The sequence below is a fragment of the Malurus melanocephalus genome, unplaced genomic scaffold (genome assembly GCF_030028575.1).
Source record: "Malurus melanocephalus ecotype Western Australia unplaced genomic scaffold, MMel_1.1 scaffold_177, whole genome shotgun sequence".
In the NCBI taxonomy this organism is placed as follows: domain Eukaryota; kingdom Metazoa; phylum Chordata; class Aves; order Passeriformes; family Maluridae; genus Malurus; species Malurus melanocephalus.
Genome location: NW_026623409.1, coordinates 553713 through 571142, shown reverse-complemented (window position 1 = coordinate 571142; position 17430 = coordinate 553713). Strand labels below are relative to the sequence as shown.

Genomic DNA, 17430 nt, shown 5'->3' with positions numbered 1-17430 from the left:
AGCAGAGAAATGTTGGTTGGAAGATGTTGGCAAAGTGAATGTGAAGGAGGATCTCCAAGTATTTGAACAATTCTCGGTCGACCTACACTCATTTAAAACTCTTCTTAAGCCCACATATGTCTAGGAAAAAGGACAATATGGAGCAGACACACTAGGAACACAACAAGCATGCTGACACTGGTCTCAAACTGCCACTCCAGTTTGGAGGGAAGCACTGATACAAGAGTCCACAAAGCAGTAAGACAAATCAAAAGTTGAACAAGTTGCCCAGGGCTGCCATGGCCCTGTAGACCACTGGGGTCTACAAGGGCCCAACAGTATGAATCTCCAGTCTCCACCAAAACCTGACACAGTTATCACTTTTTGTTTCTTCAATGACTTAACAAAGGCTGAAACATCCAGCTGCCATAGTACTGARGTCCAGAAGCAGGCAGAAGAGGCTCAGTTAATGTCAGAAATCCTCCCCCTCCCCAAAGAAACACAGAAAACAGGACTCTGGGCAGAGTTCATCATTTACATCATGAATCTTCCAGTCCTATTTGGGCTTCCACTCAGTCTTAGCCACAGCTAAGGTGCACRTCTGCACCTCCAGTCCCTGAGGCAGCTGACAAACAAACAGCTTCTCCTCTGAAGAAGTACAGCAGTGGAAGTCAGTCCTCCTGTGACAGCAATGCATGGACAGGAGCTCCCAGGGGTATTCGATGACAGCTTCAATGCCCTCATGCCATCACAAACAGGTTCATTTGCAGAAACAGTCAGTTTTACTCTGCCTTCTCCTTGCTATTCTGAGGCCCAACAAAATGTCAAAATAAGGTCAGGCATAATAAAGGACCTTACTTTCATACAAACAAGTTTAAGCAATCTTAGTCTATAATACTTGGCCTGCTCAATCCCCTCTGCAGTTTGTTTGCTCAGACTGATTTTAGCAAGCTGCAAATGGCAACTGATGCAGTTTGGAGAAGTAGCTTACTCATGGGAAACTAACCACTTATCAAACAGAATGGTACTGAATTAATTCAATTATGAGAGCCAGATACAAGCCCTGCTAAAAAACAGTGCAGAGAAGTGAGAAATTAAACAGTGGCAGGGACCATTTCCTTTGAGACATTTTCAGTGTCCAGAAATTTTTTATGAAATACAAAAATGGAAATATTMATTTAAACTATCTAATAATAATATAGCTGTCCTTCATTCATTGACACTGCAACATGAGTTGCAGTGTTCAGCTCTCTTCTATCAGCATTATTGCAGTCATTTCTTCATGCTCAGAAATAMGGCTGATTTATCCACACAATCAAATCAGCTCTGAAGAAACAGTCTTCTCTCTCARTAAGGGAAAGAAGGACCGCTAAGTGGGAGTGGGCTGCTTGTACAATTGTATTCTTAAACAAGTGCATCCAATCAGTGCTTGTGTGAGCATCACTGAATCATTGTGATCATTGCGTCTGAACATTTTAACATTCCATGAGTAGAATGTAAATTTCATTTATAAGGTTTTATAACTTACTATTCCACTGAAATTAAGAATAAAATCATAGCATTCAAAGATACTGTTTCAGGCTGTCTGCAAATTCCAGAGACCATCATTGCAAACATTTGCCAGTAATCCTATATTTTGACATTCACTGACAGTCACTTTTCTTGTAAATAAACACTTTMAGAGGAATAATAAAAATAAATGCACTCTCCTGAGAAAAATATCAGATTGCCAAACCCTTGTGACACAGCCAAACAAACTTTAGCTGAGATTGTGAAATTTCAACAATCGCTGTTGTTAAATTGCAGAATGGTTTTAGCTGAGAATTATTCCARCTATTACCAAATTCACCCTATACCTTTTATCAAAGGATTTCAGAAACCTGAAGAAATAGTAATCATCATTCCATCTGTATTTCTAAAARCAGCTTTATAGCTCGTGACTAAATTCAGAAGAAACACAAGACTTAAAATCTTGCCACTCCTTCCACTTGCTGAACTTTGCTGATTTGTTTCAGTTAAGGTTTGTTGATTGTCCAATACAAATGCAATTYTTATGCAGCTGAACGATAACACAACAAACATTGTGAGACCAGATGCTGTCTTAAAGCAAGCATGTCCCAGCATTCTCCTCTCCATAGGCATGGCTGCACTTAAGTCTTTCAAAACATTTGAAAACGACAATTGCAAYAGGTATTCTACTTGGAATCGTCTTAGGTACAGATAATATTTGTGTCCAGAACTTCTAATTTGCTTCTTATATGAAAAAACAAACATTACAAACTGGAACAACCAGCGCTTACTAGCCCTGTCGCCTGCTTTGCAGGCCTTGCTTAGAGAGAGTTGGCCAAGGATCTGTTTGTAGACGAGCTGACGCTTTCGTTCGTGTCCTGCTACCCCTCCTGCTTTGTCAGCTGTGTGCTGGCACGGGGGCTTTGCCCGCTCTCCGATGCCACTGCCCAGAGTTGCGTCCCCCCTGTGCGCTGGTGGGGAAGCAGAGTGGAACACAGCCTCTCGGTAGATACGTACACAGTATTCACAGTGTGTACAATGTGCACAGACTATGCCACCACACTGCACACAGTTTAGAGAGCACAGTACAGAATGCACACACATGCACGGTGCCCCCCACGCTCACGGGGCAGAGACGCCCCTCTGTCCGCCCAGAAAGCAGCGGCCCTGCTGCTCGGGCGTCATCTGTGCCGCCATCCCGGATCAGGCGGACGCGGGTTCTGCCAACGGGAGCCTTGCTCCAGCCGTGCCGCTGGCAGGAGCCTAGGGAGCGCCCGGGACCCGCTCCTCTCTGTGGGGGCCCATGCCCCGCACCCGCCCGACGCCCACACAGCGCCCCGGGGATCGCCAGAGGGGCTCCGGGCACCGTGGGGCCCTGCGCGGCGGAGCTCCGCGGTGTGAGTGGCTCCGCGGGGATGACGCAGGCTGCGGGCGGGCAGGAGGGAGGGAGTATGAGAGGGAGGAGCCCGTGATGGCCGGTGCCGCGGCTGTCGCGCTGTCCCTCGCTGCGCTGCCGGCCACCGCCACCCCTCCGCCGCTGTCAGCTCCGGGCCGCCGCGCTGCCGCCATGGCCGAGGAGGAGGCCCCCAGCGAAGGGTGAGTGGAGCGGCCGCGGGGTGACCCCCTTGCTCTCCGCGGGTATCCTGGGCGGCGGGAGGAAGCCTTTCGGGGCGCCCGGGCCGTGGCCTGCCTCCACGGGCGCTGCTCGTCCGCCTCCTGCTGCCGGCCCGTCTGCCCGCGGCGCCTCGGGGCTGTGGGGAGGCGGCGGCGGCGGYCGGTCCCTGTGCCGGGGGCTGAATGGGCTCCCGCCTCCCCGAGCGCCCGCCGGGCTCCGCGCTCCGCTCCAGCCCCGCCGCGCTTCGGCATCGCCGCTCGGGCGCTCCYGGCGTGCGGGCACACTGCCTGCCATGTTTTCCTGCCGCACAGCCCGCCTACCTGCCATGGCTTCCCGCCTCCTGGCACGGGCAGGCTCCCGGCAGGGTTTGCCACCGGCTCCTCCGAGCGCTGTGCCCTCGCTGCTTCGCCTTCTGCCCTGGGGCTCCGCCGTGGCTGGCCAGCTGTTGTCATTGCACACCTGCTGCGGGTGTGACCCTGCGTGTTTCTCTGCCGCTTTGCTCTGGCGTATGAACGCGCTCCGACTGTCATCCACCCTTCCCTTTGCGCCCCAGAGGTCACACGTCTGTATACACCGCTGGCCTATGCTCCTGAGTGCCTCTGCAGCTTTATCTGTGCATACAGATACCCTGTCTTCTCGTTCTATCCATTCTGTACGTTCACCTCGATGCAGAGCTGACAGTACACTTGTCAGCCTCTCTGTGTCATCATTCTGTACTTGATATAAGTAGGAGATGAGAGCACATCTATAAATTATGCTATTGCTCTAACTTTTCCGTACTGTGTGCTATCTCTTCTAACTTATTTTTCCTTCCACTGTCCCAAAACATTCACATATACTGAAGTAACTCCAATGACATAATTTATCCTGCCCCTGTTCTTAACGTGTATCTAATACTTCTTTAGTAACCATTCACATCTTTGAACTATGACTTTATTATAACTATTAATCATTCTTCTGCCTGAAATTATGCATTGTATCTTTTGTCTGTGTACGTTGAAATGGTTATATACAAGTTACTAAACGATGGTCTGTTCTTCAATTCACATGTTATTTACTYATGTACACCTTCTCACTGTATGATTTGCTGTTTSTTACACTTCAGCTTCCATTGYAGACCCATTCTTACACCTTTCCATTTCCCCCAAGTATGCTGTCTGCAGAATAATACAGTCATCCTATCTCTGGGTTTGTTTACCAAATGTACTCCTTAGGATCACTTCCCTCAGTTTGTTCCATCATGTTTTATGGTTATAGTCCAAACAGTTCTTTATCAGAATATATCTAGCTGTGCATTAGTCATACATGTGGTTTATTCSTTCTGTCAGTTGTGTAAATACACTTTGTATGCATTGTTTACATGAATTTTTCCTCTTTCTGTATGCTTTAGATATCAGGTGGTATATCCCATTGTTGGTTGCCTAGCCCTCAAAAACTCATTCCTTGCCATTTCTTCTGCATCTCCCTTCATGCATAATTAAGTTTTGTGTTWTTTTGAGAAATCGTTAAAATCATTAAAATTCTTCAGCTACTTGCATGAAAATACCATGCATTTGTGACTTCTTAATTAAGGATGTTGCTATTTGCATGTTCTCATATGATKTGTCTGTTTTATTGTCTTTCAAAACTACCAGCATCCTCAGTCTTGTTCTCTTTTAGTCTTTTTTCCAGCTTGGGATTTTGGTATTTCATCTTACATRTTTACCTGCTCTGACACCTCCATCTAACCAGATCTGGTCTCCATCTTTTCCAAACTCCCTGTTATGCCTTTATCACTATATATACACAGCATTCTCTTTTCAGATGCAAACTCCAAAAGCTTCTCTTTCAAAGCACTAAACAGTTTTGTCTACTCTGTAACTCTGTGCTCTCTTCCTTTTCTCAAACTTAAAATAGCTGTTCAAAATCTTTCCCCCACACAACCTCTGCCTTTTGCAACATTACCCACTTGAAACTACGAGTCCCTTTCTTGGTTTTGTGTTCTTTCTGGCCTATTCACACCCTTAAATACAAGTAGTTTGTAAAGCTTCTTGTTGCTGGTTTACAGGTTTTCTAAGTAAGTCTTAAAATAGCTCTGCCTCAGCCTGTTTTGTTTCTATGTTCATTCGGCGCATTAGCCTGAACTGTATTAGCTGTCTGGTTTGATCACACAGAGTGCTGAGTGCTGCTGAGACGGTGCCAAGCACCCTCAACTCGAGTTGCCTGTCAGGATTGCAGGATCCTAACACTCGTTGATCTGCACACAGGGTTAGGCTGAATTTTCAAGAGGATTATTGCAAGTTTCTCATGTGGTTTACACAGCTGGACMGCTTTTAGAAGGTGTTGATTTTCAGAACTTCTAAGCGATTAGACATTGATGTGCTATTTTTAAGASTACGCCTCCTAGTTTACGAAAGACTTCTCAGAACAAAATCATYATCCTTTTCCATGAATTCAGCAAGTGCATTTGTGTTGAAATCTTAGTGCTTTTATTGGTCAGTTTCTAGCACTAATTAAAATTAGCATTTTTTCATCTTTTGAAGTTGAACAAAGCTAGTACCCAGGAGAAATCTATAAACAGGAGAAATATGTTCAATATTTTTTTCCATTTAGGATGCTGTGGCAGTGATAGGAAGTTGCAATATACCATCAAAYCTCTAGATTCAATTGTTAGTGACAGGTGCATACAAAGAATAAATGCAAAGTTTATCTGCTTTGAAAACAATGGTGTGACTCAACTTGTTATGCAACACACTCGCTTTGTTGCATTTGATACGTGTGTAAAGCATGGTGAAAACAGAATGGCAGTGGTTCAGTTACTTTCTGGAAGATCTCAGCTGAAAAATATTCATGGATCTGTCCTAACTTTGAATTAGAAGATTAATTAAATAAGTGTTTTAGTAGTCACAGTGATGGTAGTTGCTTGGTTAACATGTCACCTGCTAGTGATTTCCAAACCTGCTGACAGCCTAGGACCTCCTCTGTGTGAGTTTTAGATGGAGCCTTCTGCCTGTGCAGCAGTCYAGCGTGAGCCTATTGCCAGTRCTGAATTCACTTACTCRCTCTGSATGCAGCAGGACTGTTTAAAGCTTKTAATATAATTAGGAATAGCACCTRATAAATGTRTRTATATATATATAYACAGAAAAGAAATCACTGAACTGCAATACTGGGGATTTTTTTTCCTCCTCTGAGATAAGTGAAACAGCTTGCTTTAAAACAAAACTTAGAGGGATCTCCACTTACAAGCCTACATCAAATTGCTTGTGAGTGGCCTGTAGTCTCACAGAATAATGGCTTGGTGTGAAGGTAAAAACATACACTGCAACAATAGTGTTCACAATTATTTTTGTGTTGTCCTTCAAGCTTGTTTRTATTACAATGTTGAAGTGAGCTGTTTGATTAATAAAAGAGGAATAGTTTATTAGGCTTGATAGAGCCTGTCTATTCTCCTTAGTATGATGGTTCACAGTCTTACAGCATGAAGAGACACTCTCAACTCTGAATTTTTATTTGTTGGGTTTTTTTTTGCTGGTTACATCATCTAGGTTTTAAAGCAAACTGAGTGGGCAGGCTGCTGAAAGCAGGGTCCTGCTTACTTTTCTTCTTTCCTATAGCACAGGTTTCATAACTACAACTTGCATTTTTGAGAATGGAGATATAAGTGCAGTGTGAAAAGCATACGTGGGAAAAGGTTAAAGGATGTTTCCTTCCTCTTTTCTGATTTTGTCTTTYTGGGTGGCAGGGTTGTGTCAGTCTTAGCTTCAGTATTTAATGCCTTTTGTGTTACACACATGAGCTCATCAGAAGATRTKTGTATGAGCAGMTCTTCAGGCATTTATAGGGTTGTTTCTAATGATTTCCAGTACCTGTATGAATTTGGGAAGGGAAGGTCTGAGTTCATGACGAAAATCTCTCACCTCTCCTAATGCACACTAAAGGGAGAGAGAAAGATGGCAAAATAATATAACAGCTATCATTCTAGGGGCAGGAAAAAGATGCTYATAACTCCGCTTTCCAAATATCAAGCAAAGACTTTTCTTCAGAAGTTACCAAAGTAGAATTAGGGTACCTGTGAGTGAGGGGAGTCATGAACTCAGTGGAAATTACAATGCAGCTGTAAATCCAGAGCAGCAATGGGGCTGCTTTAGTGCTGRTGACTATGGGTCATTGGAGAACACAAATTTTAGCTAGTATTGCATGCATTTGGGTATATGGGAAGTGTTTTGGAGCCTACTGGGCACTGATAGGCCCAGTTAGAGAAAGGGACAGTGTCTGTGCTGGGGGTTCTCTGACTGTTCAGAGGTTTCATGGGAGACTCTGAACAACTCTCCCAACTGATAAAATTATTAAAACCACTTTTCTTTTTTATAGTGTCTTAAGATTGCTTGCTAAGGAAATTTTGATTTTCATGTTTCATAACTTCTGAGTGTTTACTTGCAATTCTGAAATTCTTTTGGGRTAGATTTTTGTACACTATTTGCATTGACAGCCAGGGAGAAGAGGGCATGGGAGGAAAGGTGAGTGTCTGCATTTACATTGGCTCTGAAMGATCCAGATGAGAGGCTGAGCAGCAGGAGAGAGGTCAGTGGAGAAGAGAGATTTGTGAGTCAGTGAAGCTGTGTAGGGGAATGAGGTCAGTCTGGAATAAGGTTAAGAGTGTAAAAGGAGGATTTTAAGCGGCAGCAAGAAAACACGGCGAGGGTTGGCAGAGGAGGAAGGTGCTCTGAGTGTGTTGTAATAGAGCACTCAGGATGATAGGAGGCTACTGGAAAGAGGGGAGAAGACACAGGCATAAAAATGCATTCTCTAAAAAAAGGTTCAAGAGTGTCTGTTGCCTTTGAAAAGGCTCATATACTAAAATGAGGAAGACAAGGGTGTGGCAATGGGGCAAATACAGAAATGGGGTGGGTTAGTGCTCTAGCAGACTATTGCAGAATTTTTTTCTTGGTTGCATTTAGTGTCATAGTGACACCAAAAGCTTATTAATTGTATCTTTACCATTCCATATGGGCTCTTTTGGTGTGATGGCTTTTTAGACCCATTTAACTTCTTAACTAATTTTAAGACTACTTGCACTTTCTTGACATCTAAAGCATTTGTGATGTAAGCATGTACAGAAAATAGTRTGTTATCAAAAGGATTGGGCATCTCTTASATTTTCCAAAAAACATAAATGAGGRTAGATAGCCCAAAATGTTGARTTCCAGTTCTTGCATTTTGATGTAGATAACTCTTTGTGATGTTAGGTGACTATGATAAAGGAACAGATCATAGAAGCTGCTGTAATGACTTGCAGTGAAACAGCCTTCACTGTGTATTCGTACTTGTGTACAAGTGGGCTTTGTGTATAGCATGCTCAAAGCTGAGGGAAATGGTCATGTGCTTTAGTTAGTCTTATATCTGTGTTCTTACAATGTCCTTAGGTAAAACTGCAAGCATTCACCTCCTAAATAAGTTGCAGTCTAAATTGTGCATGAAGTACAATGGAATTCAACCAAAAGATAAGCAGGATAAAGTGTGGGTGGGCAATGGTTTGGGTTAGCAAGAGGTGCCTGTGTGCTTTGCTCTTGTCCAGTTTGATGGAACCTGGGGACAGGCTGAAATGTGGGCTGCTGGCRTGGTAGGTATGAGAAGGCTGRCAAGGATTAAGCAAGGTTGAAAKCATGCAATATCTGAAAGGCAGCAGSAGTACATCAGTTGATGTATGAATAAAATAGAAGCAGTAGAAAGTCAAATAACATCTGAGAAAGAAGAAATTTTAATTTCCTTAATTTTAATTATGCTTTTCTTCACGAATTCTTAGTGCAATATGCAGTGTGTTGTTTGTAAAAACAAATGAAAGGGGTGGAATTGCAAGGTTCTATCAGACATGAGTTTACTGTGGAGGAGGCAGAGGTAAGACCTCTGTGGTACCTAACTTGGGTGTTACACATGTGATCTCTGTCACAAGGTTGAATAGTTCTAGCAGGGCTGTGCAGCTTCCCGAACCTTTCTTCTCTGCATCATTATCTCTGTATTCTGTCTTATTCCATACTTTTTCTCTGGATTTTTTTTTTTTTTTTAATTTTAAGAATTTGAAACAATGAGTTGGGTGCTAGTACAGCTACTTTGCAGCAGTATGAGCATTGCAGATTGCAGGCGTGGGTCACAGTCCACAGATAAACTTCATTCTTGTGGTACATACTGAAAAAGCACCTTTCCTGAAATGGACACCTTTGGGTATAGCTAGGAGGAGGATGGAAGAAATTGTAAAAGCATAGAAAAAGGTTAAGAAAAAAAAAGGCAGTGCTGGGAGACACAGAAGAAAATGTGGAGGAGGCTGCAATGATGCAAGCTATACAGCAAGATGTACCTGTGTCTGAGGTCCAGTATTGTTAGGGGGCAAAACTGTAGGTCCTCTCCATTTCCTGGACATTCAGGTTGCTCAGWTGAATTAAAATAAGCATGGTAAACTTCAATATCTCTAAAATAGCCAGAAAATTCTCATTGGTTATGGATTCTCATTTGTGAGGTACATTTTCAGGTGATTTTTTGGCAAATGATAATTAATTTTGATAAAAACAGTAACAAAATGTGCTTGTGAATTTCTATATTAATTTTGATGTTGAATGTTCTGAACACAGAGTTCATGATGCAGTAAGCACATAAGGAATGCATTGTTTTCACCTCTGCCCTAATGTAGAGCAGTATTCTGCAATAACCTATCATGGGTTTTGTGTTGGAATGGGGCTGGTGTATGCTACACTTCCTAGAAATATTATTCAGAGKTTTTCAAAACATTCTGTATTGTTACTGAAGTATCCAAGAGTTTCACAACATCTAATTGCACAGAACATCTTGGCTCAAAACTCATCTAAACAGAACTTTATGGGCAGGGTTATAATGTCATCTGGGAAAAAAAAATGTATCCCTTTTTAACCTGTTGACAATGATTTCATCTATTTTCTGTCTCCTCACGAAAATGGTAAGCACTTCTTAGAGCACTGAGGTTTTTTTGCTCCCATACCACATCCTTACACTTGCTTCTGGGTCTTGCCTCTTTAGTATGCACTTCAAGGTCTTTTCCTGACAATTGCAACATTTTTAGTCTTGCAATGAAAGTGAAACATGGAMTGTTTCTCTTCTCCTGGTGTTTGTCTGCAACTGCCAGAGTGTTTTGTCCTGGGAACATCTCATTCAAATTGTTGTGGTTGCTACATCTGACTTCTACTGTACGTGCAAAAGCTTTGTCCCTGGGWATACAGCCTTTACAACAACAGTAACTGTGTATGCCTGAATGATTCTKACTATATTCACTGTTCTCACAAGACAGAAACATTAAAKAACAYRCTGCACTTTAGGGACAGGAATGAAGGATTACGAGGACTCCTAAAATTGGGTATGCTCTTAAGGTTCTCMTGAAACAATATCCTGAGCCTTGTTGCAGAAATATCCCTGCSTAGTTAAATGCAGACTTGATGTCATGATTATATGTTACTGTCTGTCAGTGGCAGCTCTGACTTAAAAGATTGGTATCCTCCACCTTGATTCACCGTCTGTTTTTCCGTCTTGTTACTTCATAGGTCTGCTGGTGAACTTTCTGGGTTTTCTGTACCTGGGTCTCTATAATTATCTGGTTTAAAATATAGTGGTTTTTAAACGTTAATTTCACAAATTTGCCACAGAGAGCRGCCACCAAGATGGATCTTGGATACAGTGATTACTAAAATATTTTTCTTTACATATTRGGGTTTTTTGCCATGGCTGTTAAAAAAAGAAGCATTGATTCTTGTTGTAATCAGTCATGTAAGCAGCACTCAATATTCTTGTATTGCAGGCTAATAAATTAATGAGATGGGAAAGGAAAATTTTATTACAACTTAACTTTATCATGGATAGAAATGAGCCAGATGTAAGCCTGTTACTTTTCTCTGRCATTTTGGCACAGAAAATTCTATTTGATTGTGTCATCCTTGACTGTTTCTTTTGCTTTTTCTTGTTTCAGGTTATTACCCATAAACTTGAAATTTAGAAACCAGATATAGTTTGCTCTGAAAAATTAGTGGTGTTGATGATGAAAGCAACCATCCTACGTACATCTTAAGCTTTGTGTAGGCTACTGCTGATGCTGAGGAAAATGCAGAAAGCATGCATAAAAAGGAGATAATGAAAATGGTAAAAGGGCATCTGTTATACTTGAGTATCCATCCTATGTTAACTGTAAAGTGTTCATAGAGCTTTATAATAAAACAGTTTTTATTTTTAAAATTGGCACTTTCCCATAAATTTGATATGCTGACCCCTTTCCCATTTATGAMTACCTGAAGCTTCTTTTCACTCCTCCTTTTCTGCCCATTTTAGTATTTCTATAACAACTGAAAGGCTGAATGAGTTGTGAAGTAACATGCTGTTTTTATGGGATGAGGTTTATGTGGGACCTTTGAAGAGTGAGCCTTGTGTTGCTTATATTTGGATTTCAACATAYTGTAAATTCTGAATTCCTTTGTTAGCACATTAATTCAAAAATATTTTATGTAGAAACAAGAAGGTAGAATCTGAGCTGTCTTTCCATTAGCTTACCCTTTTTCTTTTCTGTTACAGTGTAAGGTTCTCTTAATTTGGAGTTGGCATGAATTTCTGGGTGCTTAAAACTGCATTGCCAGCTGAATGACCCTAGAAATCCCAATGCCATTCCCCTTGGTGCTGAAGTTAATTCTGAGAGTCAGAAGAGGAGAGGGTTAGGGGTTTTGAGAGATCAGCTTAATTCTAGTAAGATTTAAGGGTAATGGCTAAAGCTTGAAGTAGTTTACCAGTGAGTTCACTCAGTGTTTCAGCTTTTTAAGTTTTTAAGCTTGCTCCCTAGCTGAAATCCCAGTAGTTTACAATATTGTCTGCAAGAKTTCGGTTACAAACATTAAATGCATTTGTTTCCTGAGAGCAAGACAGATAAAGATGCGCAGCTCTGTTGCTTGTGCATTCAGTTACTTTCCCATAATCCCTTGTTTGCAAGTTGTGTATTTGTTGTATAAGAAAGCTCTGGCTTCTGATGTAATTTTTAAGTCCAAATAATTCTTTGTGACAGGAAAAACTATCTTCCATGCCCCTGTCACTGCTGCATGGTTTTTGGTCTATACTGGGTGTTTTGATTACGATACTAACTTCAAAATTCYTAATGAAAAGCTGATTTTATATTCAACACTTAAAAAAAAATTTCTGCACGATCCTGGGTGATCAATTTTTGGCTGGTCATCATGTAGCAAATGGTATTGTATTCGTTTACTCTGGTTTAGTGGAGTTCTGTTGTTGCCTTTTTGCAACCTGTTTGAAAACCCCAGGTTTTTTGGTTTATTGTTTTGCCACACAGGCTTTCCACAGATTATGACATTTAGRTCTACAATGCTGGTGTGTGCGGGGAGATGCCTCCATTGAATGRTTTCAAACTTAATGCATCTTGTAAGCCATGCATTCGTATAACTCTAATGTAAGTAAATTGTAAGCTTGAAAACTGAGAGAATTATCCCCATTTCTGTACAATTCTGTCTTCTGGACAAGAGTTAAAAGCAACTTCTGAATATCCTTATGTGGTAGAGCTTCCATTTCTTAAATCTGCTTTACAAGCCAGGAATCAGATAGACTGTTCAGCTGTTTCAGTACATACCTCTGTGTTAAAATAGATATTTTGATTTCTTCAGCATTATTTAAACTTTCACAAACTTTTTATGGGTGTGTCAAATTTGTAAGTGGCTGCACATCTTTTAGTTGTCTTGCAAGTTGATCTTGAATGGGATCCATTCTCATCAAGCTGGATAGGGTTAATGGAGATGACAAAAAGATAACTGTGTTATGACCAATTTGCCACATAATTCATTGGATTTGATCTAAGTAGGGGAGGTGGATGGGTGGATGGGTGACCTCTGCCTCTACTTGATTCTCAGTTCTTTTTAAAGTTACCTTTCAGCAATTGAAGCGATGCTGTGACAGCAGGTTCTTGATTCAAATTAACATTCAAGCAGCTAAGGAAAAGCARTATTATCCATAGCTACACCTAACACAATGTTTATCCACTCATTAAGTGTCAGAATATAGTAAGGATTACTTATCTTTATCCTTTTTTATGCGTGCAACCAGGGTAGAGACTGCTTGCTCCARCCAGCCAATGTGTTAGATTCTGCCTGGTGGCTTGGCCCCTGCACATGGTTGTTGCAGCTCCACCTTKTCAGATATTTGTGCCTGTGTCCCTTGTGTTTGCATTATTTATTGCTGCATTTGATCATCAACRTAGGCTACTGATGGTCTCCACTAATCTTCTAGTCTCACACTGATCACCTTAACTTTCTCTATATCTGAGGTCATTCCGTGGGTGTCTCCTTTCCCTTACCTTCTGGTCTCCTTCCCCAGTTGTGCTCTATGAAGAGTGGAAGTATGTGAGGAGGTCTGTTGGCAAAAAGAGTGACTTCTTTGAATGCCTGGCAGGTCAACAGCCCCCCATTTGCTATCCTCTGATTTTTCCAGCTTCTGTAACTCCAGACTTTTTCAGGCGGATGTGAAAAATGTAACTGACCCCAGACTGAAGATGGAAGGAAGCATTCTATGCAATGCTTTGCCCTACTGTTGGTTATTGGGTATTTCAGCATGGATGTGTACGCTGGTTTATATTACTACTTTGCCACCAAAAATACACAGGTTAAATTCCACTGGTTATGTTTCTTGTTAATTTGATGTGTAACCCCCATAAGTACGGTTTATAAAAAAAATATATACAAATCAGTTGCCAGATTATTTTCACACTTTTTGATATAGCAGGCAGCTTAGCCCAGTGGATCTCTTAAATCCTCAAAACACAAGATTCTACTCCTGTCTTTTTTTCTGTAAAAAGACAGGTGGAAACAGTGTCAGGGAAGTGTGGGTGATGGGAGCAGTGTGGGGTTTGCCTCTTCTGGCAGGGGGTAGCTCACTTACAATGTGGAAACTACTGCTGGAATCTCTAGTTTTCCTTCATAACTCATCTCCATTGCTGGTAAGCACACTGTTTTGAAAGGTCCATTGCTTCATTTTTAACATTATATAGCACTYACAGCTTTATATCCCATATCATAAAAATGATAGACAGTGTAAGCAACTGATGTTTCTGTATACATTTAGAAGACACATTTAGCACAGATGTACAAAAGAAATGATACAACTGTAGTCTTCCAAAGCTATCAGAAAAATGATTCAAATAGATTAAATAGTTGTTTATTCTCCATATGTGAAAAACATCTAGCAATGTGGTAAATCATTTTTGGAAGGAGGGAAATAAAGGATTAAGTCCTAAATATAGGTAACTAAATATTTTCTTTCTAAAATAATTTTCTAGAAAGTGCTCACTTTTTTTTGACTGAAAGCTTTTACTGCTTACTCTTTTAGTTCAGCAAGTACAAAAGGACAGAATTGCAAACTAATTTTAAAAGCTTCAGTTTGCTGACTGTGTTTGTCAAACTATGCATGTACTCAATGTCTCTTCCAAATTAAAATCGCAGTATTTGTAAACAGTTCTTATAAGTAACGAAAGAGTGGGCAACTTTACCATTCTGATACATTTTYCTAAATAATATTCCTAAGTATCCAGGTGCTTCCCTAGGACTAGGAAATATAAACCCGGGACTCTGATCTGTAGATGTCACTTTGATTTCATTGTGTTACCTCTGTACTGTTTTCTTGTTGACATATTGCAGCTTTACAGTTCTGTAAATAAGTAAATCTTGCAAGTATTTTTTCTTCATGGAATCAGTGGTTTTTCTGAGAAGAAGCAGTACATATAATTTTAGCTCAGAGGAGATAGTGACTAGTTTTGGTTCTGACCTAAGAGTTAAGAATGAAAATACCTAGTTGAGCACATAACTAACAGAAAGCTTGACTCAGAAGAGTGGTGACCTAGCTGTTGTTTAATGATTTACCAAAGTAATTCATAGCACTGGATGCAATTAGCGTTACTGTTAAACTCAGATTTCACTGTTACTTGCGGGTGAAACTACTTTTGGCTTGTCCCAGCTTTAACTTCTTAAAAATCTTAAATAAATGCATTGTTTAGTGTGGAAGCAGAGTATTTGGATGCGCATTTTCCTGAAAGATGCTAGATTTCTTCATTTCTTAGATTGCATGGAAGGACATGCAACCATCCATTCCCAGTCCGTCAGTKATAATGATGATAGCAAATCCCACAGTCCCTCATTATAACAGTTCCAATGATCTGGTGGGTCAGGAAGGTTATTTACAGATCTTCTACAGATATCAGTGTAGAGGAGTAAATAATACTGAATAGGAGTGGGCCTGTGTGATTGGATGATTAATCCTTTCTGGTCAGATACGATTTGGGATTTTTTTTCTTCTGTCCCATAATATGTTTCTGTGAATCTGAACAAAGCTACTTSCAGTTGCATTGWACATCTCCAGAAAACYTTCCATGTCATATCATAAATTTAAGTAGCTATGCAGCTGGAGTAGATCGGCTCTTAAAATGTGTGGAGAAGATCACTTGGGTAAAGAACTTGTGTGGACAGATCTTTAATTTATTACTGATGTGTTGTGCACACAGGACACAAGTAACCTAATAGTCTYTTAGCAYTAGTTGTTGTATAACTAATACTCTCAGTGTTCAGTCCTGAAAATTCTATAACTAACTGAAAAGTAGTTTAGTGTAGGAGAAGAGTGCTAGAGAAAGTTGATTTGGTCGTTTACATCCTCTTCCCTGTGAGGAATTSTCTGGCGTCCTGCAGTAGCAGCCTTTGCAGTAGTAGTCAGTCTAAGCCTCTTCAAARCAAGGTGAGAGGCAGAAAAATAAGATTTCATCTTAAAAACAAGGGCAAAATTAGCACCCAGGAAAAGCTGTACCGAATTGTAGTAATCTTTGCAGCACTGGGTGAGGCAATGCTGCCAGCTTAGTCATTTCCCTGCTCTCATGGTCAAGATGGCACTACTAAGATAGTAACTGACAGCTGGAAAAGCAGCTTCTGTTGGGGGAATTGCTGTTTTGTTTTCATCGGGGATTTTCTTTAAAAGTTCATAATTAAGGTTCTAGGTTTTTGCTTTGCTAGGAAAAACCTGCTTATTTTTCACTTTTTAAACTTAGAGTAACCCGTTCAGGTCAGGCTGGTGAACGCACAGTTTATTTCCTTTTGGAATTAATAGGTTCATGCAAGGTAAAGTGTGTGCAGGCAGCCTTCCAAAGGAACTTGAGAGGAGGCTGGAAATTCCAGTGATTGTTATGCATCCTGCCAAGCTTGCTGGGTCGGCATGAGAGCTCATGTCTCCACATTAGTATACTGTGATAGGAGGACACAGTGGAAAAACTGCTTACCCTCTRAAAAATGCCCCTGATTGTGATGCCACTTTATAAAAGTCAGGAGAAAGTGAATTCCCTCCCACTGCACATTCCTGTTCTTCACACCATGTACTTTGTGTGGGCTCTCTTACGAAGAGCAGCAAAAGAAACGTCTTCAAAGCRTCAGTGCCAAAAATTACCACTTAGCTCAAGACTTTTTTATTCTATATTGCTGTTGTAGGTTCGGATGGTTATTCAGCTGGCTTCCTGCTTGGTGTCCCACATCACTGCTACACCTTAAAGAGGCTGAAGACAAAATGCTAAAATGTAAGTATTTGGTTTTAAACAAGTTTCATAGATACAACTAGATTTTCTGTAAATACATTAAATATACTGAAATATATTTAAAATATATTTAATACATTAAATATACTTACATTAAATATAATGAAAGAAGTTTTTCAGGATGGCTTTTACACTGTGATGAAATAAGCAAGTTAAAAATTACATTTTCATTGTTCCCCTTATGTAGACATTTAATTAGAGGCTGTCTCCTTTGAGTGGAGCTTCTGTTGAAAACAGGGGTTTCCCCAGAACATATTTTGTATTGCACCAGGCATGTCTAGCAGCATCATTTTCTCTCATTTTTTCTCTAGGTATAACAAGCACATACAATAAACGATACGTGTATATATCTAATGGAAATAAAATATGGACACTGACRTTCTCTCCAGACCTTTCAAATAAAACTCCGCTTGTTCTCCTGCATGGGTTTGGAGGAGGTGTTGGACTGTGGGCTCTCAACTTTGAAGATCTTTGTGAGAACAGGACCGTTCATGCTTTTGACCTCTTGGGATTTGGACATAGCAGTAGACCACACTTTGATACTGATGCTCGGGAAGCAGAAAATCAGTTTGTGGAATCCATAGAAGAATGGAGAAAGGAGGTGGGGCTAGAAAAAATGATTTTGCTTGGACACAACCTAGGTGGATTCCTGGCTGCTGCTTACTCCTTAAAATATCCATCAAGGTATGTGAAAATAAAGGAATGAAGGAATTGATTTTCT

The 17430-nt window shown here is 40.8% G+C and overlaps 1 protein-coding gene across 1 annotated transcript in view; it reads left to right on the top strand.

The window, feature by feature from the left end:
- The first annotated feature begins 2935 nt into the window (after positions 1-2935).
- Positions 2936-17430, top strand: part of ABHD5 (abhydrolase domain containing 5, lysophosphatidic acid acyltransferase) — a 28550-nt gene continuing 14055 nt past the window's right edge. Inside the window, exons 1-3 of the mRNA XM_057372685.1 lie at positions 2936-3084; positions 16606-16691; positions 17021-17393. Coding sequence (XP_057228668.1) covers positions 2960-3084; positions 16606-16691; positions 17021-17393 — 584 coding nt within the window. The 5' untranslated portion in view covers positions 2936-2959. The remainder of the gene's footprint in view (positions 3085-16605; positions 16692-17020; positions 17394-17430) is intronic.